This window comes from Pangasianodon hypophthalmus, chromosome 7 (genome assembly GCF_027358585.1).
Source record: "Pangasianodon hypophthalmus isolate fPanHyp1 chromosome 7, fPanHyp1.pri, whole genome shotgun sequence".
Classification (NCBI taxonomy): domain Eukaryota; kingdom Metazoa; phylum Chordata; class Actinopteri; order Siluriformes; family Pangasiidae; genus Pangasianodon; species Pangasianodon hypophthalmus.
In genome coordinates, this window is record NC_069716.1 from 14,688,682 (window position 1) to 14,714,645 (window position 25,964).

Sequence of the window (25,964 nt, forward strand, 5' to 3'; positions counted from 1 at the left end):
CAACGTCCCTATTTAGCCACGCTAACAGCGGCCTGTACATCTGTCCTCTCCCAGCCAGCTGGGGAACGGCAAATGAGAGAGAGATATGAGAAGAGAGAACAGCAATGGTGTTCAGCAGCTTTTGGTCTCCACAAACTATCCAACATAACATAACATAACATAACATAACATAACATAACATAACATAACATAACATCACATTCTGTAACATGGGTGAAGACAGGACACAGTAAAAGAACATTTACTGCATTAACAGCACCAGCATTTCTTTTATTTGACTTGAAATCCCTCCCTACATGTCCACTATGCGTCTACTTTCCATGTTCCAGGATTTTGGATTGATGTACTGTACACTGATCTCAGTCACATTACAGGTATAATGGATGCAGTGGCTCTGGGACAATGAATACCAATAGCCCACTTCTAATATGGGGAGGACTTATATAACAGTACAAGGTCAAACCTGGACTGACTGCAAAAGAGCATGACCAGCCAGCCATAATTACTCTTTTTTAGTCTATTAAGTGCTGCAGCTCACATGGGGCTCAGGGGTATACGACATGTACAAGATAAAGTACTGTTTATTTATCACTCCCAAAGGATTCATTAACATCTCTTTAAGTGGCATGAGAATGGAGGAGGAAGTAAACAGAATTTTTTTTTTTGCCATGACTGGATCTCACCAGTTGTATGAATAAAAGTGGCCTCACCCGAGTATTGTTATGTTTATTTATTTATTTTTTTTAATGGAACAATGTTACAACCATATAAGCTGTCAATTAAGAGGCAGAGAAAGGTGAAAAGTTCTGCTAGAACAAACAATGTATTGTCTGAACATTATGGACATTCAGATTTCTTGCAATGAGGTTAATAAGAGGTGTGGAACAGTGTTAGTTAATGTAGGAGAATACTGAAAATTAGAGGACACACGGAGTGATAAACTGGAACTGACCTTTGGCAAGCGTTCAGGATCACCTGGATGTCTGGGGATGACCTTCTGTAACCGCTGGAAGCCATAGTCAATGGTGGGCTCATTCAGTGCTGAGGAGGAAAAACAGAGGATTGTATGACCTAATATTTCATATTCGCCTTCATTAGCTATCTTTCATACTGTGCTGATTGAACAATTAATGCTCTTTTCATATTTCTATTGTCCAAAATAAACATGCAGAAGAAAACAAATATGTCAAAACCATAAATACAATGTCAAATGAGGAATGGTCCCGAACAACCAAGCAGAAAAACAGCAAGTGCTGCCAGGCAGCGCTTTATGAATAAAACAGGACTCCAGGAATCAATGTGTACGCCTTCTAACAGTTCATTCTGCTCCCACTGCAGCAGCTCACACACAGCATTCTATATCAGACATCAGCCTTCACAAATGAAGCCCCCCCACGGTGGTTATGTAAAACTGTGCACATGCTGTTTGGGATAACAGAACACACACAGCTCTGCTGATGCTACACTATGACAGATTTTCAGCCATTAAGAAATCTTAGAATTTTTCTTTAACCTTTAGATTATCTTCAGTATGACTGATTAACTGCAATTTGTCATTACAGAATGTGCTATTTATCAGCTGCTCTAAAAAAAAAAAACAACCAGTGTTATTGTCGTAGTTGTAATGTGTAATTAAAATTTTGTTGAATTGGCATCCAACCTACTGCTCAAGTGCTGCTGTGGCTAAAATTTACAAACTGTTGGACTTTTTTTTTTTTTGCTTTTTTCTCCCCTGAACATTCATTTGGTTTTAAGTAGTTGCACTTTTGTTCACACATGATTGTACTTTGTTACCATACATAACAATGTGGTAACAAAGAAGTAACAGATTTGAGGTTAGATTTGTGCTTTAACTGATCATTATATTTCCATTATATTTCCATAAAAATCCATACCATTCAATTACATCTTCCTCAAGTACTCATGACTCTTTGTTTTGCTCAGCTATCAACTAAATCAGTGCATTTTAACTTTTAGTTTCAGTTTGATCAAAGTTACTTTAATGACAAAACATGGTCTCTTGAAAATTCTGGATGAACTTAAATAAGTGTGGTACTCTGATTTTTCAGCATGCAAGGTTATATGGATAGAAACAAGAAGAAACAAAGTCACTCACATTTTGTCACTCAGCTCACAGATAGCAAGCAAATGTCTGCCAAAAACTACTATATTCTCCTCCACACAGGTTAATAAATGATGGCTTTTTGAAGAAGCCATGCTCTTTATAAATCTCACTCCTGTTTAATACATAAGCACTGTTAATCTGCAAAAATATTTGTAGGTCCAATAATTCAATTAAAGTTTTGATTTCTGTGAGACAACACTTCAGGGTTACAAGATTCCAGTCCACATAGATATAGGAACAGCTTAATGGACTCTTGCTGAGAACATGGCAATAAGGCAATATTTAAAAAGAAACATGATCTGGCCAATAGAACCAAACATCCTGCACGGTCAGACCACACGGGCCTCGACGCACTGTTTTTCTAACCTCCCCGGACTGAGAGCTACTTTTGCACTGACACAATAGGCCTTTCTCCCCAGCCTGCTATGCTTGCTTGTGTGTTTGTCTATTGTGCTGCTAAATGCAGATCCTGTGGGGCCACACTGACACAGAACCCCCTTGTTTAATAAGAGAGAGAGAGAGAGAGAGAGAGAGAAAGGCCAATGCAATTTAGTACAAAATTCCTAGGAATGGGTGAGGAGAGTGATGAGGTTTTAAGAAAAGCTAATGACTAACCACACTCACCCCTGCAAACTTTATATATGAGTTTGGTCATTTATATTCCCTGTCATTTGAAATCACTCAATCAAGCTCTAAAAACATATATAATATAATACATATAAGTCATCTATAAATTCTGAATACAACATGTATCACTTACTAAAGTGACAAAATTTATATAGTAACCCTGCCTTGAAAACTGTAATGTCTGTAATTATTCTCTCTTTCTTTTTGGCTTCCCACTGATGGGTCTTATTAAAAGCACTTAATAAAAAAAGTTGTCAGCATGACAGAGTGATCTGGTGTTCTCAGGCTCAATCTCAGTTTACACTCAGTTTAACGGAGGCAGTCAGGGGACTATGTAGACACTGAAGGAGGTGGTTCTGTGACTGCTGATGTTACGTATCAGAACAGCTTAATAGTTGGGCTGAATATTTAAAACGAATATTGTAAACTGAAATAAATAAAATGGGATTTAAGTAACTGGCATAACAGAGCAAAGCTCCATCACATTGTTACATTCTTATGTTTTTCTTTCTTGCTTTAGTTTTCATTCTGATTGTTTCATCTTGCCTGCAGCATCAGCTCTTGCACTGAACAGAAGATAGCATTAATAGCATAATGTGTGACATGGACTAACAGCCTAACAGCCTGCATTTGACTGTTCTGATAAAGATGGACACAAGGCAAAGCGAATGTGTAGAATGCAGTGGCTCTTTCTCGACTCTCCTGGCCACACTTCTGTTTGCCCTGTAGGCCACCCTGCTGGTCATTTCCTGAGGGAGCGTACTCAGCTCTCTTCAACCCCCACAGCTGAAAGGATGCAGTGGAGTGCAGTCAGATGGCACAGGGCCTGCACAGAAAAAAAGCTGTGCCCAGCTTGGCCCTCTTTCACTGGGGACTGGGGGACATGCGAGAAAGCCTGAATCCTGATCATCACTCCTCATTACAGTGCAGGAAGACCTCCAAGCAGCAGGTGGGAGCTAGCACTTAATGGGTATTAAAGTGGAGTGAACAAATGGCTCTCAACCTAGATCAAGTGTCTTTGCTCCTGCTCCTAGATAGCTTTGAGAGTCTAAATCCAAATTCAACACACCTGATACAGATAACTAACAACTTCATCAGCTTACTAGATCAAGATGTGCTGGATTAGGTTTGGAACAAAACTCGATAGGAGGTCAGCTTAGGTTCAGTTCTAGAAAAACTGAGTTTGAAGGCTTTTAGAAGGAGGATGTGCCTTTGAAATGCATTTGGAGTCATAACCTTGCAGTGACTACATATGATATGACTACAGTGTATAAAGCCATAATAGTGTCTAACAACAGCTAACAGTGTTCAGAGTTTATGACAAATTGCAGATCTGAATGGCTCCCTGATTGAACCCCAGCATTAAGAAATGTGAAATGAATCACAACACAACCTAGTAACACAGCTGCTTGCTCAGGCTCATGACTGCCCGAGTGTTTACAAAAGGAGCTGTACAAAAACCGTTAAAACAATCCAGGTCCCATGATGGAGAGCAGAGCATAGCTATCATCCAGGGAAAGAAAAACAAAAACAGCTGAATGTGACAGAATGATGCAAAGCCACCCTAAGGCTGATAATACATCATATCTAAATAGACTTCCTGTAATTAAGCCTGCTAGAGGTTCAAGTCAAGGATTAGGAAGTGTGGTTCAGGAATCAGAATGCGGCAAGCCCTGGGTGGGTCGTACACTGTACAGGGATTAGGGTATATCAGGAATGGAGGAATAAATGTGTAATGCTGGATGAAGAGAGAAAGAGGCTGAGAGAATTTCTGCGTTATGAGTTCAGAACAGGGTTATGGTATAAGGGGACTCAAGTGAACACTGTACTAGAAAAAGGCATGTACAATTCACATCTAACCCTAAACTAACACACTGCGATATTTATTAAGACCATGGCTAGTTTGCTTAGCTGAATTAGCCTTTCAAATTGTGTATAAAACGTGTCTAATCGAGGTAGCCTGGGATTTGTGGAAGCTGACATCTCCAGAGAAAGAATGGGTAATGAAGTGTTAGCTAGTAGATGCAAAGTGTGTGAGACTTGGTACTTAGTGTAGATACAACTCCTTTAAGAGAATATAATGAGGCAGGACACCAGCACTACTGAAGGAGGTGTTTTAATGTGCTGATATATAGATGGATGGGGGAGATCTCTAAACTGTACTCTACTGCCCTCTCAGACATCTTCACATGTTTACTCCTCCTCATTGCTATTGATTTCCACATTCTGTACAATCTCCTCACCAGCCAGGCTGATAATGCAATCTTACTGAGAGGAGGAGAGAGGGAGGAGAGAGGGAAAGGGAGAGAGGGCTGAGAAATGGCTTGAGCATGTATTGAATGGTAAAAGAAAAGAGGTGGAATATAGTGTTCCTCTTTTGGCAACCCTACTGTACTTTCACACCCAGGATGATAGTGATGAAACACTTCATAAACACAGTTAACTATATTCTAGAAAGGGTCAAAAATGTTGACAAGCAATGACAACAGGACGTGATAGTTCTATAACCCAAACAAAGCCAACATCCCAGTAGACCATCCCAGTAGACCAGATGGAGAAACCACAATCTCAGTGGGGTCTGGTTATGTCCAGTTCCTCAGCATTCCTCTGCAAAGGGACCAGCTTTCCACAAACTGCACTGGAGAACGTTCCTTTGTCTGTTGCCTTGTTTATTTTCACACAGTCAAGAAGAACTTGAAATATTTAGTGTACATACTTCTCTATGCTCACTATATAAAATATGGACCAAAATAACAAATATTGGAGATATTGGATATTCACCAACATACACGGGAGACTTGCTTTCATTGCAGTATCAGTCTCTCTTCTCTGGTTTCACACGTGGGGGTGGGGGTGGGGGTGGGAGGGGTGCTGGTAACAAGGTTATGTGTGATGTCATAAATAATAACTCTAACATTGAAACCAAATATTCTGAATCAATATAGAAAAGAATATCCTGGGTATACTATACTGTCTCATTATGTTTACACAATGTAATCAATATAAGCAAATATAATGCTGGTGCTTACTGGTGCTGGAGCCTTGATGATCTTCAAATTGAATTTTCTGCCACCTGACCTGACAAAGTGGTGAGGGACAAAGCTGTTTCCTTCGACCAAAGGTACAGACATATTAACTGACCAAGATGGCCGCTTTTGGAATCAGAATGGGTGAAACATATGAACAATAAAAATATAAATGAACAAGAACCACTGCTTGAAGGATTGTGTGCAATCACACAGATCAATGCTCATCGAAATTTCATGAAGGCACAGCCAGATCGCTTCATATTTCACAATAATAACGAGAGGCCTACAGGGGTAGATTGGCAGGGGAGGAGAAACTCAACCTAAAAGATCATCTGAATAGGTCTGTCAGGACTGGCCAGTCAAACTATTAAACTTTTATTAAAATCACACTAATTCACAGAACTCTCAGAGACATCAATCACGCCTAAAACTAACATCTCCTTCTTACAACCTTTGCAACAGTGTAGTTCTTATGACTAGCCACTTGCTCTGAGTTGCTGGTGGTGAATTGAGTCAGGTGACCAGACTTGCTCCAGCTGTATCCCTGATTGACAGAACAGAGAGGCATGCTGGGTAATTGGTCTTTAGCGGAACCTTTTAACAGGCACTTGTGGGCTTTGTACAGAGCTGTTAATGTCAGGGTGGTAATGTTATCTCTTTTCTCTCTCTCTCTTTTCCCCAGAGCTCTCTCTCAGGTGTGATCTCATACGCTGTGGATGGGAATCAATAGGCTCAGTGGCAGAGTGTTCGATGCCTGCCTGAATTATTGCTTCATTTTTCTCCCTATATAGATGAGGCCTGTTTTTTTCCCCCAACCCACCCCACACTGGGATCAATATCTTACAATCTCATTTTTATCCATTTTTCCATAAAACTAGTGATTGCGTTTATTTGGAAAAAACGACAAACTAAATAAGGTATTGCTTTAAGAAAGGGGAAAAACGTATAGGAGGAACCTGTGGCCATAAAATGGATGACTTGTTTTCCTTGATCGTGAGTGGTGGCTGCTGTGAGGCAAATACATTTGTGTGAAATGGCCCACTGAAGACTTTATGCAGTAAAGCAAACCAATTTCACTACATCCTTATGGTGAAATTTTCACATGTCAAGGATCAGCAATTTACTTGGACTGGTTACCATTGATCAAGGAGCATGGTGCCATTTATCAATTGAATTAAAGAGCCTTATTATCAAAATTGAGCAATAACTCAATACAGCTGAAAAAATATTGGTGGCTAAACACACTGGACAAATGCTATCTATCAAATCAATTGTAACAGAATGATTAGAAACACAATTATGGTTAGTTAAACTGTTGACGTAAAAGTCAAGGAATATTTGTGTTAATAGCTGCCATGATAACTTTCCAAGCCTTTGCTTGGAATCATTGTGTTTTTAATCCCATCTACAATAAAATAAAAAAAGAGACAATTAAATGTTCCACTAGACTATTTGTCCAGCTCCATTTAAGTCTGGGTCAAAAGCCTTTGTTCTTCCTCAGTTTCAGTGAATAATGCTTCCCATAGTCCTCATCATTGGATTGGAATTAGAGAACTTCCCCTAATGTGTTCCAGCAGAGTCTTTTTAATATCAGGCCTGATGGGTGCTGTTCAGCCCACTGGCCTGCATACTGAGCAGGGAAGAATTGCCTGCTGAACCTCACAAGTGATTCATCAACACCTCCAATCTATCGGTTGCGCTGAGCGCACACACGCCTGTTGGGAGATAGTGTTATAACTCTGCCTCCCACTGCATGGAAATGGATGGAAAGCCTTTTCGACTAATGATTCAAATGTGGCAATCTTGTACAAGGTAATACGCAACCAAACATGGAAATGCATTTTTTGCTGATGGAGGGAGAGAGAGAAAGAGAGGAATGATTCAGTCCTCTTATCTTCAGAATGCCATGCAGGAAGGGTAATGTCCCAGATGGAGAGTGCTTAATTGTTTCTGATGATAAATATAATTGCATGGAGCCCTTGGATGTCTAATTGCAGAGAGAAGTGAAACTACTTACACAATCACTGAGCTTTCTTTATCACCAGAAAACCTTAAAACTCTGCACCCAAGAAAAAGGCAAATGGTGGCGAGATTTGTTGGACTATATTTGAAGCTCAATTATCCCTCTTTGTGCATGTGGGCTTCCATTTTACTGCAAACTCTTGTATTGACCAGCATGTGCCAAGAATTTGAGACCCCTAAAATGACATCATCCATTATCTGGCAGGCTTTTGAGAAATCCATTAACCGAGTGGTCTCCGGGTTCATAAGCAGTCACAGCAGTTGGTGCTATAATGCAGCTGGATCATCTGAAGCCATCAGATGCCACTGAGTTCTAAAATAATACATTTAATATTAATCTTACAACCAAAACGGAACCAGAGCTGTTTGTAGCATCTATATGAAATTCAATTAAGTTTGGTCACAATGAGCACAGCTACTGATAGTCTCCAGTGTGGTTCTCTGCTGTTCTTCAGGTACAACCCCAGGTTTCCGCGTGGTTGTATGGCGTGCAAGCATGGCAGCATCGGTGCACCATTGATTTAATTAGGTCTCCATTTCCTCTGGCTGACAGAAGTTGATTAGAGGCGCCAGATGTCCCATACGTAATTCTGTTGCCAGCTGCCATGCAGTCCGGCCAATCCTCTATGATTAGTACCCACTGGCAACTGGGCATGGCCAAGGTGCCAATTGGAGCCAGGGGAGAGGAATGGCAGGCTGATGCCCCAAACACTGCACTGCATACCAAGGGGGCTACTGGGACATGGGCACCAGAAGAAAAGGAAGACTTGTCTGTTTTATGAAAAACTGGAGGCAAACAGTGTCAAAGTGAGAGAAATTTCAGAGCAGAAATTCCTCCATGACTGTTCTATGAAACTAAAGCACAATGGAGTACGAGCGGTGATTCTGTCTTTGAACTGCTCTATCATCACTAGCAGTATTTGCAAAGAATCTCAATCCTGAGAGACTCTTTACTGAAAAAAAAAAAAAAAACTACATCAATGTGAATCTAACTTTTGCTTCAGATGTGTGAGTGTTGTGTTCTTTGAGTTGCAAAATCCTTCCCTTCATGCCTGGCCATGTGCTTAGTGAAGGGACTATGAAGAGAGGCCAGGTTTAGTGCCATAAACCCGATGAACACACTCACTCACACACATGAATGCATGGACACAGACATAGACGCATGCTGAGCAGACAATGGCCACAGCTGAGCACCTTTTAAATGCATTTATGAAATCTATTTTTCATACCTATCTCCTGGGTGTTAAAGCTTTAATTACTTTAACTGCAAGTTGCAAATTAACAAACACACTCTTACACACAACGCACACACTTCTTCCAACCAAATGCCAATATTAAGCACTTTCATGAGATTTGGATTCATTCATTTTTTAGTTTTTACCTGTGTAGATGAATCTGCCTGGTGTTCCCTTACAGAACTGTTTGGACTTGTAGGACAGAGTGACTTCCACCACCCCGGGGATGTGCCTGGGGGGAGTCTGTACCCGAATGGCGTGAGGCGTGATAAGCTATGAGGAAAAAAAAGGAGAAAGAAAGAATCAATGATGACAAGCAGCTATAATAATCTATACATAACAAATTATTGTTGTTAAGAAAAATATCTTATGAGTTTCTGTTACCAGCCTATTACACGGTTAAAACTATATTATTTTCTAATAATAATAGCTAAATAAAAATTTTCTAATTTCTAATAGCCATATATATTTAGATTTAATGTCGTGGAATGTCCCCGAACCAAGTTATTTCACTTACGTTATAGCAGCTATACGCTGCTGTTCCCTCACCAACAACAAAAAAACAACAAACAGAAACCGGAAAGCTCCTCTGAGGAATTTCCTGTGACAGATACGGACAGCTTTATCTCAGCACTGACACTGGAGAACCGTCCATAAATGTTAAATAAGCATCCCCTTGCAGAAAGTTTCTTATCAATGCGTTTGTTTTGCTTCTTAAAATTAGGCTCAATTATAAGTCCCTGTGAATTAGATGTTACTCCAGAAACAAGAACATATTAGAACACATTTTAATAAACCTGTGATTTTCCTTGAACCTGCCACTACGGTCATAAGGATTAAGAATTCAACAGTGCAGTGGCATAAAATTAGATAAAACACCCCTTGCCAACAAGAAGTATAAAAGTAATAGTAAGGTTGTAAGTAATTATTAATTATTAATTTATTATAGAATAAATATTACATTATTATCATTATAATTACATGGCCACAATAAATATATCTTAATGTGCCTTCTGCATCACAAAAAAAAAATTTCCATATACAGTGGGGTCCAAAAGTCAGAGACTTCAAGTGAAAATGCCTCTGTCTGGCATTCTTTTTCAATTTACCACAAAGGTTTTCATTACAAATGATATTATCAGCAACAACCTGAGTTTAAAGAGGAGTCTTTAAAATATTTACATGAATTTCAGAATTTCTTAATATTCGATATGTAACCTTTTTGCTTTAATGACAGTGTGCAATCGAGTTGACACACACTCCACAAGTTTGTGTAAAACCTGATGATCCACGTTAGATCAAATTCATTGGCATGTCATCTGAACATGTGCTTCAGTGGGAGGGATAAAACTCATGGAAAATCTGACCTTTCCTACAAAGGATTTAAACACAGCCAATATCACAAATTTGCTTAAATTTAAATAGTGACCTAGAAATTGTGCAACACCTTGAATATTGATTATTGCACATTTCCTTTTTTTGTGTTGGAATTTTCCAAATTCTAAAACTTTTGGTTTATTTCCAGATTTTCAGTGTGGTCTCAGACTTTTGGAGCCCACTGTATACTAAACCGAACAAGCTTTATGAGTTAAAGAAAGCACTGCATGCTCTGGGAGCTTTCTTTCTAAGGGGCGAAATAATTTTCACTCTCACACCATACTCCTCCAAATGAATCTTTTTTTCCGTAGACACCTCTCAGTGGGTGAGTCAGCAGGACAGAGGTAATGTGTCTGGGAGCATTACCAGAGTCAAAACTGATGTCTTTAGTAGAATTGACATATGGAGCTCCATCAGGCATTGCCATGAGGTTACACACATGTCAGTATGTTGCCAGTCTGATGATGGGGATGCTAAAACGCAAAATAATGAGACTAAAATACTCACAGTTACACGATATTTCTTTTCATTTGCTGAATTATTCTCTTGCCTTTTCTTGATTCCCACATTCCCATCATCTTTCTTGCATGAACTGCAGTATGTGTTTTGCAATGTGTAACTTGATGTGAGCAGAATGTATTTAGGATTGGATAAATAGACACTCAAATGCCTTTACCATTAGAGGTATTAAACAGATTTTAGAGATCATAGAAGACATTAAAAGTTAAAAAGCCAATTATGTCTCAGCTGATTTGTTAGTAATTATATAATAATTTAAAAAACTCAGTAAATTAAAATATGGACAATGACCTGCATAAAGTGATGTTTAATAATTAGTATACATAATTAAATGTGTTGCGCCAAAAGGACTGACCTCGCTCCAGACCAGCATGGTGCCAAATATGACCTGTAAGCCATCAAAGAAGTTGTCTCCGATGATGATAACGGTGGCCCCTCCTGTAGTCCAGCCCTCACTGGGACTGATGGCTTTAATGCAGGGTGTGGCTGCTTTCACAATGTGTGTGTGAGAGAGAGAGAGAGAGAGAGAGAGAGAGAGAAGGACTCCACTCAGATACTGTACAACATACCAGTTACTATTAAAGAAGAACATTTAAGATGTCAGTTCCACTCAGATTGATTGTAGGTCAGAGTCAAGTTGCCATTTTTGCACCAGGGACTTAAACTCATGAAATAAAGCGGTCGGAATCAAAACATAAAACTTTATTTAAAAATTTAAAAATGAGCCACCTACATTCTGATGCCAGTCGGCATAAATTGCACGACAAACCATAAAAAGGGAAAATATCATTCATATTACCAGTGTCACACACTAAATCTGTGAACTGCCTATAAAGCATAACAAAAGTCAAAGTAATTGACACATCTTTTCTTGATTATAGGATCAGATTTATGGGGCCCATTTGGAAACTGAGGCTTCAACAACCTAATGACAACTGACAGAATCATTAAGGCAGTCACATATGATTATTCTGAGGCTGGTCCTTTTGAAACAACCTCATACACTTCATGACGCTATTTCGAGAGTGAGAGATGGCCTGCATTCACCAACCTACAGTTTGAAACTGCACAACATGAAGCTCTAACCTGCTGCTTTACTATATACTCCTGCTTACTATTCCGGCATACACTTTCCACCAAGGGCATGACACCGGCCTTTGTTGGATAAACTGTACATGGTTTTGTTGTCAATCAAAATTGGTGCGGAAAGGCTGGGAGTGTTGGGAGTGGACGGGAATGCAAGATGAAGACGAGGAGTGCGAGATGAAGGAGAGGAGAGATGGAAAGCGCCTGTCATCAGTGGCACACACACATACACACATGTTCACACAGGACTGTGTGTATGAAAGGTGATATTCCCAGTAAGGTTTTGTTTTGGGTCTGGGGATAATTAGAGGAATCTAAGGGTCTGTGAAAAAAAAAAATCTGCCCTTCTCATGTTCTGTCAGTGATCACGTCACAATAATGACACTGAGCCCCTCCATACCCAAAGGCGGTGAATGCTAATTTGGATGATTATATTTATTAAATATTACCTCGACCCATGCACATAGGGAGAGCCCTGTGCGGCTGCTTGTTTTATGACACTCGTGTAAATGTCATGAGATCCCAAGTCTGTACAGGAGTCGATCAAAAGGCCAGCCGCTGCGGGACACACTGGCAAAACAGCAGCAGGCCATCAAAATTCAACACCTTAATAAGCCGCAATTTCATTTCGCCATGTTGGCTCAGGAATCTGAGCTTGCCATCACATCGAGGGCACTTTATTTGACTAATTACTGCTATTCTAGGTTGGGGGATGGGTGAAGTAAGGAAAGATGATCAGAAGAAGGAAAAAGATAGGACAAGAATAGAAGAGGGCAAAATGGTGATCAGTGGAGGTGGTTGCCTAAGTCTGGAGAGAAGTGCATATGTCAGGCTGCTTTGCAGGACTCCAGTGTTAGACTTTAGTGTTAGACCGTGCCCAGAGTCGGAAAGTGCATTTTACATCACTTTGCAGAAGTGTTTTCCAGTTCTGTGCATTTCCTTCCTGTTGCTGCGACATGTGCAGGGTGATGGCAGAGACATGGCATAATTCAATATGGTGGCTGCACTAAACTGGGAGAGATAAAGAGGTACGATGCAGCAATCTGTGATGGTAATCTTGGCTTGGGATGACTCTTTTGCAGTGCTCTGAAATTGTGCATGGATTAACCAGATGGTGTACTGGGAATCCATCTGATAGGATTAAACTTTGCTGCCTTCCATTGCCGCCATCTGTTCCCCTGCGCTGCTTGCTTGTGTACAGAACGTGCACATGCACACTAACACACTTGAACACTCATGCACATGTCCTGAACAGCCACACAGAGTGTTTATTCCTCTGAGTTTGGAGCCTGAAACTGACCAGGGCAGCTTTTTCCCACTCCACACTCAGTTTGTGCCATGGCCTTGGCTCTTGGTGTCCCACTCTGTTTTCACAACCTCCAGCTTAAAGACCTCACTGCACAGACCGCCTCTGAGATGGCAGCCTTGTTAGCCAGCAGGGAACGAGAATTATGTTTCCAAATCAATGCAGCACTGCACAAGCTGGCCTGAGCAGAGGGAGTATGAGAACTACTCTAGGAGCACACTGTTTATTATTTGACCTCTGAACCCTGACCAAATGTTATAGGTTTAACTTAATTAGAACATGCCTTTAAGTGGAGGGCTGACTTTTTTGTGGCATCCAGACAAATACAAGAGGATACTATGCATCTTTTTCCGAGAGAGTACATACACTAACTGTCAGAGCAACTCAATTCCTTTAACAGAGAAACCCAGTCAGTATTAGCACTTATTTTGCTACGATTGAATTAGTTTGCTTCTAAAGATCAAATCTGATTTCAAATCATCTCCACGAGTTATTAGAGATTACTTAGAGAACCCGTCTCTAACCCAAGAGAAGCCATGCAGCAGCGTGAGAAAAAGGTTGCCAGATAAAGCCAGTAAAATAAATGTACAATGCTTAAACAGCTATGCTCTTATAAGACACATGTCGAAGTCTAAAGAGATCAGGCCATTCAGGAGAATGATGGTTCTCTCTTCTTTTTTTTCAACCTGTGCAAAAGCCAAGGCCAGTGAGTAGACTGAATGCACTGTAACGGTGTAGATTTGATCAAGACGTGTTTCACTGCAGCATATATTCAGGTCATTGTAACTTTTATTCCTATAAGGTGTGTGGTTGTGAATCAGGAGATACTGCTGTTGAACAGTGGCAGATCCTGCAATGAGCTCAGTCATGATTGGGAACATAATCATCTCCACAGTGGTGCCTAGAGCACTCTAGCCTGTAGGAACATTGTGAGTGCTTCCTTCACATGCAGCAATCACTTTACTCTCCTTCCTCCATGACTGGTTAAGTGTGTAATCTGTAGATAATAACATTCATAAACTGGGTGTTCCTGTAGCTACTTTGTGTGTGTTTTATGCATGCATGAGGCAGAAGGGGAACCAGTGCAGTGCTGTTAGGCTCCTCTTGCGTCTGCCCATGAGCAGTCAGCTGTTTAACAAAATACAAGAAGCAGTAAGAGAGAGAAGGGGAAGAATTGTGTTGGTATAATGATGCAACACAGTTTCTCAGTAGGTTTAAAGGCTGTCAGCTCTCTCTGTTCTGCAATTCTCCTTCTTGATGTGAAGAAGCTCTACTCAGTGTGACAAAGTGGCCTATTTTTGCTGAATTCAGATCTCAGTGTTATTAATTATTTTCATGCAAATAAAGGAGTGTGTTGGTCTGGGGAAAAAAAACAGTGAAGTAAATTCTCTAACGAGTCGATGGATGGAAAACAGGAGGCACTGAGAGATTAGACATGCAGGGTTATATTCAAATTATGCACATCTGTATTCAGACCTCAGATGAAATCACATATTACTCAGATGGTTGTGTGTGAGTCGTATGTGCAGAGCTCTGAGTTTACCTAAAACAAAGGGGTGTCTCAGTTATGCATGATTCTGACCTTGAACTTAAGCCCATCTGAACTATCTGGGGATGACAGACCTTCTCCTGCCACTTTAGCCTAGTAATGATTGGGAAAAGCCTTCTAGGTTAAATTCTGAATGAAGCTGTCCATATTAGTTGGTTTGGACCACAAGTTTAACACCACTAGTGTAATCTGTTGTCATTCAGCATGAAACAAAAACAAAGTTAAAACATGAATATACAATAAGGCTGAGTATCTTCACAGATTTCACAAATTATCAGCTGGCTATTCATGGTATATATAGATAAATCTTTGGTCACAGGCAGGTGAGCTTAGGAGTCTAGTGACCTTATTTGAGTTTTGTTTTTGTTCATGTGATGAGAAAATTCAAACATAGAAACTGTGGGAAATGTAGGGTTTTTTTTTTTTGTTTTTTTTTCTTGTGCTGCTGGTTTCTGGAGTGGCAGGTAGGGTTGCAGACCTGATCCTGACTAATGCAGGCTAAACGTTTGATTTTGTCAACTCCCTCAGGTGGCTCAGATTCTGCTATATCTTCATTTAAACAGCAACAACCAAAAAGAATTCTTTTGTCCCTTCACATAGTCAAATGAAAGTTGTATTTTGCTTAAAATGTGGGGACCTTGATTACCAGATGTCAAGATGTTTCCTGTTATTGTGGGGACTCAAGAACAAGAAGACACAAATATACTCACCATGTTCCAAGTATGAGGGGGTGCCCTCTGAGGGGTCCAGTCGGCGAGCCCTGCGCCCATGTTTAGAGTTGTTGTGTACAAACATGTTATCAGACACAGCCAGAACATGACCGTCCACGCTGACCGTCGTAGAGACCACCACCTACAGGAAGACCAGACATTACTGATGCCTCCTAATTTCTAGTACAAATATCCATTTACCCCCTTTACCCCTCATATTCACAGGACAATGAAAACTGTTGAGCTTATTGATGGCCCATGGGAAGCAGAGATCCTCTTATTTAAATCTTAGCTCAGCAGCTTCCAGAGATTTTATTCTCAAGAGACATGATGCTTGATAAGGCCTGGTTAGCTTGGTTTAGCCAAGCACTGATCTTCACCACTCCTTTTCACTTGACTTTCTTATTTTGCTTATCCTCTCTTTCAATACTCTCTTACCATACTCTACTTTCTATAGTAAATAATAAATATACTATTAAACATACAAGCTCATTTATCTCCTGTCAATCAGACTAAATTCAGTTCTCCAAAAACTATGTGAAAATGCATTGATTGCTTACTTACAGCCTGTAGAAATACAAGTCAGTACAAGTACTCATTAAACTTGACCACAAACTCATTCTGTGTGTCAGTAGCACCACAAATAAAATGAATAATTAGAGTCAAGGATCAACATGATCATTAGCATGTGCAGGCTGAAGAGTCTAGTCAAGCCGTCAATAACACATCATCCAAACAATATGGTTTCATGGAAGGTTCAATGCAGAAAAATATACCATTACATAAAGAACACAGCAAGGCAACAGGACCTCAAACTGTGTTTCCCAAAAAGAATTCAGCATATTTTACAAACTCAGTACACACACTGAGTGAATAACAAAGAGTATAAAGCATGAAAACAGTCAGCTTAAGAATTATCAGGACCCCTCAAAGGTAAAAAAAAAATGCTTGTATAAAATAAACATTATAAATATTGAAACCATGATTCAAACTTTCAACCAGGACAAACTCCTCACCTTTGCCCACAAACCATTTTTTTTTTTTTTTAAATAATAGTATTTTCTCTCAAACAATATTTAGCAAAAATTATTGCCACTCATAAATCCTAATTAAATTTAATATTTGAAAAACTTCTTTTTAATGTTTTTCATTTCTCTCAGTCTCCAAGTACTTGGCATAACTATGCAGTGATTTCATACACTATTTAAGTATACAGTTTAAGCTTAAAATGTCATTCTATATATTTTATTTATTTTTAGAACATTTTTCTCACTTTCATGAAGGGTGCCAAAAATTCTAGATAGTAACCAAACACATTTTGTGCCAAAAGCTGTGTTTGGGGCACTTTGGTCTGGTTGGTTGTTTTTTTTTTTTGCAGGTGGGTGGAGAGGAACTGAACGTTCATTACAACTTACAGTACAGTACAGAATGGGCATCCAGTGGGCATTTTGCCAATGAGCAAACATTAATATATAAAATTCCTAAATGTCCATGTGTGCACAGTCACAGGCTTTAGTGTCAGTTGTTACCTGGAAGCGTCGCATGTCTCTTGGGTTCCCTGCATTCTTTAGACAGTTCTGGTTGCACTTCAGGAAGAACTTTAAGAAAAATCTGAAAAGACACAGAATAACAAACTACATTATACCAAGGTTGGTGCATCATTATTGCACTTGCAAACATCAGCTTCTAAACTGGTCTGCATGAGACTCGGTGAAGGAGTATCAGCTGGGAGAAAACAAGAAAATTAGCAGTAGCAAACTGCCAAACTGCATGAAAGAGTTCTTTTTGTTAGTCATTATTCAGGCTTAAAAACAACCAACAATGGAGATTATTATATATAAGAATAATGTCTTTCATTCATTTCAATTTAACAAGAATTATGCTCTTATTTTGTCTTCAATTAAAGCTTATTTTGAGGAATATTTTGCCTTTCCTCTTCCTCTTCCAGGTCTTCCCTGCATGTTCCATGTTCTGATATTCACTGTTAATTAACACAGTAGGGTTTCTTTTTCTCTCATTTGCTCTCTTCATTATTTGCGTTCCCTTTTCCCTTCCACTGCTGCACCTTCGTGAAGAACCAGTGTGCACCCCTCCACTTGCTGTTTTAATGCACACTCAATTATGCCCTATGGGAGATCACAGTTATGGCTCAGTCATGTGCCACCTCTTACATGTGCTGTGATAACTCGATACAGTGATACAGTAGTCCACACAGATCCATGCAGATTCTAGCCTTTATCTGCTGTCTGTCTGATACCCTTGTCATTACACATTCCACACTCATCTTCTTGCATCCTTTCATCCTTTTGTCATCTATCTGTTCTAAACATTCGTGCCTCTTCCAGTAGCTCTAATGAGCAGAGGGCAGAATGACAGCATACACGCACTCACACTTACTCAGACACACACACACACAAGTTGTCGCGAGTGTACTGCTATCCTGCTATTCAAATATGCAAATTACTCAAAGCATGTGTGCAGGGACTTAAGCTAAAAAAATGACCTGGTAATATTTTAGATTACGTTTTCCTTAGGTGATGTTAACAAGCCATAATTAGGTTTAGTTTAATGCACTTAATTCAATTTTATTTGTGTAGCACTTTTAACAATAGACCTTGTCACAAAGCAGATTTACAGAAATCCAGAAGCTGATTTAAATCCCTAATGAGCAAGCCAGAGGTGACAGTAGCATGGAAAACCTCCCTGAGACAACATGAGGAAGAAACCTTGAGAGGTTTCAAAAGGGAACCCATCCTCTTCTGGGTGACACCGGAGCGTAGGATTATAAATCATTACTCTTCTGCAACTGTATACTATAAAGTAAAACAGTACTAAGTGTGTTGAAAGGATGTTCAGAATGAGCATGTTATGAATATGAGTCCTGGAATAAGGACAGGAAAGCACAGGGGAGACTTGCAGAAACTGTTTTTGGGAAGTGCAAATGTTTATTCAACAACATTTACATAACCAAAATGTTTATTATGTTTAACCTATCATTCGGCATCACAATGTTCACAATGTTCATTACTGTTAATGTTACTTATGGTGTATTTATGCTGAAGTTTGTTAATTTTAATGAATGCTGTAAATGGTGTTAGTTAAGCCAGTCTTAATGTAAAGCATGACCAAAGACTTTTATATGATCAATATGATGGAAATCCATCGTGGTGATGTGGGAAGTACTTTGAGACATGTGTGTGTGACAATGCGTGTATGTATGTGTGTGTGTGTGTATGTCCACAAAGATAACTAAGCGCAGTGCTGTTTAGGTAAACAGATTCTTCCCTGATGGCTGGCTGTATTAAGGGTCTGCAGCCTTCTCTGATATCATTTACTGTAAGGGCTCTAAGCCCTGCAGTGTTCCTGTCTGATTCTCCACTGCTGCCGCCTGTCTGAGCTCTCCATGATCTCTCTATCCATCTCTCACTCTCGCTCCCAGCTGCCCCTGCGTGTCAATAGCACAGAGAGTGTGACCCATTCCTTCTAACACTCAGCTTAACCCCAACACTCATATCACACACTCTCTCAGTCCTACTAAATCCCCTGCAAAAACCAGGATGTGCTGGGTATAGCTTCCCTACACCTTTGTGTCTCATGCCTGCACTGTTTACACACACACACACACACGCACTAAAGGGCTTTAACCTACACTTCAGAAATAAGAAGTGCAATGTATATATACCATTGATCCTTGCAGCACTGGAGAGTTCATTCACATGTGTAATGTTTATTAAAGTGCACACTGTCCCTTTCATAGGGCACTTTGGACAGGGACCTTATGCTTTTAGAAGCAATTGGATGGCAGATTTATTAAGAGCACTTCAATTAGTGGACTGTAACAGGAGTCCAATGTTCTGATAACAGGAGAGAGCCAGAGAACAATGTGACCTACTACACATGCTCCTCTACCTGACATATTCATGTGTAGTATGCAGTAGATATATTCTGCAGTACATACTAATATTGACAGCTATGAGATTGACAGTGAGAATGACAATGAGAATGAGAAGGGCAATGGCTGGGTATACTAACATATAAACACAAGAAAGACATGCTGAAGAACACAGACAGAAAGAGAAGGAAGAATAAGGAAGAAAAAGACAAGCAGAAGGGCATAAGCCTAGTCACAGGGGTTAATATAATCCTCAACCCTTGACCTCTGACTCAGGGTCACATCTGTATGTGCTAGGATCTTGAACTCCACCTCTAATTGCTCTTTATGCCTCAACAAGACTCAAGCATAAGTATACATAAAAGCAATTTTGCACTTTAGACACTTTTTGAGTCAACACAGAAGTAAAATTCTTACTTATAAGATAAAAAAGCTAATTCATTTCTTTTCACTATACACTGAAGACATTTGGATTTGAGACCCAATGTTAATATGAGACAATAGATAGGAATTTTGGCTTGCGTTTTCTGATATTTACATCTAGATCTGTTAAACAGAACATGGCACCTTTGGTGGCAGACCACCCAATCTTTAGGTGAGCAAAAGTACTGGAACAGATAGTCTTAAAGTAAATAACACTTAATATTTGGTTGTATACCCCTTGCCTGCAATAACTGCATCAAGCTGGTGACCCACAGACATCACCAAATTGTTGCATTCTTTTTTTTTTGATGTTCTTCCAGGCTTGAACCACAGCTTCTATCAGTTATTGTTTGTTGGGGGGAGGGGGGGGACGTTGGTGTCTCCATTGAGTCTCCTGCGTGAGGTGAATGCTCAATTGGGTTAAGGTGTGGTGATTGACTTGGCTAGTCTAAAACTTTCCACTTTTTTCTCTTGATGGAGTTTCTCCCAATTAGACTGGATTCATTTGGTAGACAAAATGTTTCTGTAGACTTCTGAATGCATTCTGTTGCATCATGAGTTACATCATCAGTAAAGGTTAGTGAATCCATTCCAGAAGCAGCCATGAAAGCCCAAGCCATGACACTACCTCCACTGTGCTTGACCGATGAGCTTGTAGGTTTTTGATCATGAGCAGATCCTTTCTTCCTGCATCTTGTGGTATGGCCTCTATATTTCTGCTCTCAAAGTCTTCTTCAAACAGTGGATTGTGATATCTTCACCCCTGCCCTGTGGAGGCTGCTGGTGATGTCATTGACTGCTGTTTTGGGGTTTTTCTTCATCTCACAATATTTCTCACAATATTTGTCATCAATTGCTGCTGTTTTCGTTACCCGACCTGTTCCATGTCTGGTTGTTAGTACACCAGTGGTTTCTTTCTTTTTCAGGACATTCCACATTGTTGCATTGGCTAAGCCCAATGCTTGTGCAATGGCTCTGATCAATTTTCCCTCCTTTCTTAGCTTCATCTTGCTTTTTTCTGATAGACAGCTCTCTGATCTTCATGGTGGTTTATACTTTTTAACAATAAATGCAGTCTTCACAGGTGAAACCCAGGGCTCAAACCAAGGGTAGACATTTGGAGTTATTAATTGTTTATACAATCAATCTAACAGGGCAACAAGAAACACCTGTCATTCACATGTTCCAGTATTTCACTTGAAAAATGGATGGGTTCAAAGAAAAGGTGCCGTGTTCTAAGTTGTTTAACACATCTATATATACATATCAAGAAATGAAAGCTGAAATTCTGGTCTATCGTCTCATATTCCTCTTTTGATCTCAAACCCAAATGTCTTTAGTATATAGCGAAAAAAAAAAAAAAAAAAAAAAAGAATTGGCCTTTCCAATCCAATACTTTCGGAAGGGATTGTATATAGCCACAAAAACACTTCTTTGACTCATATATAAAAGAAATCTCTGAGGCTTTTAATCAGTTCTTAAAGGCATATAACAAAACAATCATTTTTAATTTCAAACCATGCTTCACCCTGAGTTACTACTGTCTAGCCACTTAAAGAGCAACCGTCATTCCATAAATTGCTTGCTCTAGCTGTGTGGGCTGTGAAGAATGAATGTTAGCAGAGCAGATAGAAAGCATGTGCTAATCTAATGTCAGCACTAAATGCAGCAGTGTGGCATTGGAGCATGTGGCATGTGTGAGTATGGTGTTACCCACACCCTCAGTAAATGAGACCAAGTTGACGGCACCGGCCATCAATTATTCAGAGGCTGAGATGGCAATTATGGCACTGAGCACAACCAGCATGAATATTTTATGAAGGTTAACACAGAGTGAGGGGGATGCAGAGAGAGAGAGAGAGAAAGAGAGAGAGATAGCGGTTTAGCCCGAAGAGACTCAGTGTTACCAATTCTCACCATGGAGCCCACTCAACTTGCTACTCTCCTATAGTTAGATATCCTTCTTCATCTCTGTGATCTCAGCCTGCCCTTCTCTCCTCACCTTGCACCACTCTGTCTTTATCTTCAGTGGCTGTATTGGTTCGCCTGAGAGCGATCTGCATGAAACATCTTAAAGTGTCCCTGGTGCAGCTTAGGCACCCAGCTCTCCATTACTCCAGTGCTGTGGGCATGGCAGGAATGCTGCAGTTGTTTCGAACGTGTCATGCAAGTCGTGGCTAATTGAGTAACAGGACACCGGGCTGAAGAGTGATGGCCTAATCTTTGGAGCAACAGTGTCGAAGCTTGCCAGCCCCACTGTGTCTCTCTCTGTCTGTTCCCGGTGACTCTTTGCCTTACATAAAGTTCCTCACTAAAAAAACACATTGCTCACACTTCAAAAATACATGCAACATGTCCTTTACCAGGCCAAGCAGGCACATGAATGACAGCACTGGTGACCTCCGTTTCAATTCAGCCAAAACAAAGAACAAAACAAGTAAACATCAGGAAATAATAACAGATCATAGGCGAAACTAAATTCATCCCAATAAAAAAAAAAAAAGAGAAGCACAACAATGTGACAGTTACAATGCCTTTCCCTCCCTTCCCCCCTTTTGTAAAACAAAAAGCAAGCATGGGGTGCTGACAGCTCAGAAAATGCTTACAATACAGATTTCCGAAAAGATCTACCCCAGGCAAAAAAGTAAAAATATCACTGGCTTGCTTAGCTGGTCTTTCAGATGTCTTACCCCTCCTTCTCAAGCCCCCCTCCTTGCTATGGCTGGATTTCTGCACCGGCCTGCGAGTTTGGTGCCAAATGCAACCCAAGAACTATTTCAGAAAAAAAACAAAAAAAAAATGAAGAGAATTTGCTTATCATAACACATGAGGAAAAGAACTCTTGCTTAGCTTTCCACAGCTGAATCCATGTAACAAATACTTGTTCTGACCAGCTTCACCACAGAGAGAATTTGTATTAGCGAGAAATCATGCTGTGTTTTTTGTGAAACATTCTTTAGAATTTCAACAACTGAGAAAGCGTCATTTGAATGACTTGGATATGAAATCATTTCAGAGAGTCAAGAGTAGGTTAACATCTGAAATACGTGATCAATATTCTGAGTTTGTAGAAAATAAGATGGATTAAGATGCATTCTGAAGCAGCTCCACTTCTCAGAACACAGTTTGTAACTTCCAGTTGTTCATGCACAGCCGCTGAACTTGACAACTTGTTTACGTATCTCTGTCATGTGACTGTATCCCTCCTCTCTGTCTTCTCACATGATCAATCCACTCCTTATGTCATTACCTCCTCAAGTGCATCGATTTAAGAGTTTGCATACGAGGAACAAAGATGAAGGAGAAAAAGAAGGCGGGGACAGAAAGAAGGCAGGAAGTGAGAACGATGAGTGAGATTTTACATCAGACAGATAAACTAAACCCTGGAGATGAGTGCAGTGTGGATGGGAGAATTATTTTACATAATAAACGCTTCATATTCAGGCTCATAATTGATAGCTGAAGTCAGGCAAGACAGCGTAGCCGCCACATTTGGGCTTTGGGAGCTGTCAGTCAGAGGCGAGCCGCTGGAGGAGGAGGGATAATGATTGTCATCTGACAACTGCCTTATTTAATTCGAACATTACTGCTAACATTAGTGATTACAAAGCCACGGTGTCCTGAGCAGCCATGTCAGGGTGGTCTATTATTGCTCTTAGAGTAGCAGCAACTGCATGGGTTTGTTATGTTATGAAATATATTGGTATGGCAACGCACGGTACTAAAGCAAAGATAAGAATGTGATAAGTCAGAGGCTTGGACGGGGGTGGGGAGTGGAGTTATCTATTGAAAATCCCGCTTCACAGCTGTTGAAGTCTTTACACATGAAATGCAGCTGACTCAGGATTAACCTTGGTTGTAATTGTCAAATTAATGATAGATTAGAAAGTGGATTACAAGATGACCTAGCTTTAACTTATCACATGAAAATAAATATGTTTAATCTGCAAATGGTCCCAGTGTTTGCATGAGTAAAGTCCAATAGATCTAGCCACAGCCCTTGTAGAGAGATCACACAGACTGCAGAAGAAACTCACTTCAGTGGATTGTAAACAGCTATAAATATGAGGGCTAGAATTGTGAAGAAAGATCTGTTTTACATAGGTTTTAAAAGAAACACACAGAGTGTGAGAGAGAGAGAGAGAGAGAGCACCCTCCTGTATTTTTCAGAAGCTGTAGGCAAACACCTCAATAATTCATGGTGTAGAGATTGATTTTTTTCCTTTGGCGAAAAGCAGCAGATGTGGCGGGGGCTGGGAGGGGAGGGGCGGGGTGGGGTTGGGGGGTGTTGGCGCTAAAGAGTGTGGGATGATGGGGAGGACAACACTGGGGGGTTAGCAGCTAGAGAAATCATTATCCTGCCCACTTATTGTGTGAACAATGGAGCTTTAAAGTGCACTTTCAAATTACCCCAAAGGGCAAAATCACACTCGCTTACCTCAGAAAATGGCTAATTTATGTTTGTAAAACAATCCTAATTGATCCCTCTTTCACTGTCTTGAGTGAAACAGAGCAGAAAGTGGTGAATGCAGCAAGAAAAAGGTGAAGATTGAGGGCGCTTACAGTCAGAGGAGGTGGGGGATAGGTCACTTTAGAGATACGAGCCAAATGACCACCAATGAGGGTTAAGCTTGGGAATCTGAATTTGAAAAACAAATAAAAGCACCTTTATAATAATGTCCACAGACAACTCAATTACTGTACGCCGACCAAGAAATGATGGTGCCAAAGAAACAACTGAGAGAGGGAGCAAGATGGAGAGAGGGAGGAGAAAGTTGGCGAGTCGGCCCGCGTGTCTGTCTGATCGAATCAGCTCGGTGTGCCTCTGACGTGATGGCAGGTGAAGCTTTGAGCATGAGGGACATCCTTTTGTCATTGCGCATACTCACAAATAATTCATCCCTTCAGAGTGGAAGGGGAAGTGTATTGACATGTACCACTTCTACTTTCCTTCACCTGTCTCCTTCAGGCAGGACGCAAAGAACAGAGAGACCTTTTCACAGAAAACAAGTAGGCACAGGAGCTCTCTTTCTCCTACTACTGACCTAATTAAAGGTGCGCATCTCTCACTTCTCCGCTCAGCCTTCTCAAAGGTAAAGAGACATAAATAATCCTCATCGTAACCTACAGTCTGAGACTGTGGCTCTGCCGTTTCTATTTTTTTCCAGTAAACTGCAGCATTTGTGTGAAGCAAAAGAGTTTGACTGTTGAGTTTTAAATGTCACAGAGGTAGCAGCCAACCCTTTAACAGTAGTCTGGAAGCACTCTGCTAGGTGCAGCTGATGAAATGCCAGTGTACAGTCAGCTGCCATGTTATAATTTAATGTACATTTAGTCTAATGTACATGAGTCCACAACCAATATCATTTTTTATCACTAATGAAAAATGAATACATCATTATTAAATGATATTTCTGAAACGAGATTACATTATTCTTCAGTGATACAGCCAGAAAGTTTGCTCTTATTATAGTGAAGGCAGAAACTTAATAAAGCATAAAGCACATGAAACTGCATTATATATATTATATATTATGTCAATATCAGATTTTAGCCCTAAATAACACTACATGTTAGGAGACATGTGAATGAAAAAAAAAAGACTTCTACGTCTATAAAGGCACAAGAACAGATTCTTTAAATCTGTGTGGTATCACGGTTTCTCTAATATCACACCCTAGATTTACTAGAATTAGTCTAGAGATGACAACTAGAAAGAAAATAAAGCAAAAAGACAGTGAGAGATGCTGAGAGAACGAGGGGGAGAGCAATGTGTTTGTGGCTGTAGCTGTGTACATCAGTGGGTGTTCAGTGTGAGTTGGAGTGTCTCTCTTGCCTGCTAATCGGCTCCCTGATAATTTATTATTTAAATTATATTAGGCAACGACGTGCAGTCAAGCGGAAGTGGTACAAAACTGCGGCATATTGATTTTAACAGCGTGCTGTCTCCTGTGATTTGTGGCGGCGCACGGCTGTCTGCGAGTGACAGACTCGGGATCACAGGGATAGGATGCCACCGCGCCACATGCTAATGTGCACTTTAAACATTTAGCAGTAGGAGGTG

The 25,964-nt window shown here is 40.2% G+C and overlaps 1 protein-coding gene across 6 annotated transcripts in view; it reads right to left on the minus strand.

Annotated features, from left to right (window-relative positions):
- ebf1a (EBF transcription factor 1a) overlaps window positions 1-25,964 on the minus strand; it is a 107,083-nt gene that overhangs the window by 16,579 nt on the left and 64,540 nt on the right. For 3 of the 6 annotated variants that reach the window (XM_026918160.3, XM_026918158.3, XM_026918163.3), the window contains exons 7-11: window positions 17,115-17,196; window positions 15,586-15,727; window positions 11,290-11,423; window positions 9,185-9,311; window positions 953-1,041 (exon numbers count right to left, since the gene is read on the minus strand). In XM_026918160.3, the coding sequence (XP_026773961.1) occupies window positions 953-1,041; window positions 9,185-9,311; window positions 11,290-11,423; window positions 15,586-15,727; window positions 17,115-17,196 (574 nt within the window). The remainder of the gene's footprint in view (window positions 1-952; window positions 1,042-9,184; window positions 9,312-11,289; window positions 11,424-15,585; window positions 15,728-17,114; window positions 17,197-25,964) is intronic. The other 3 variants (XM_053235337.1, XM_026918161.3, XM_026918164.3) reach the window with 1 other exon arrangement.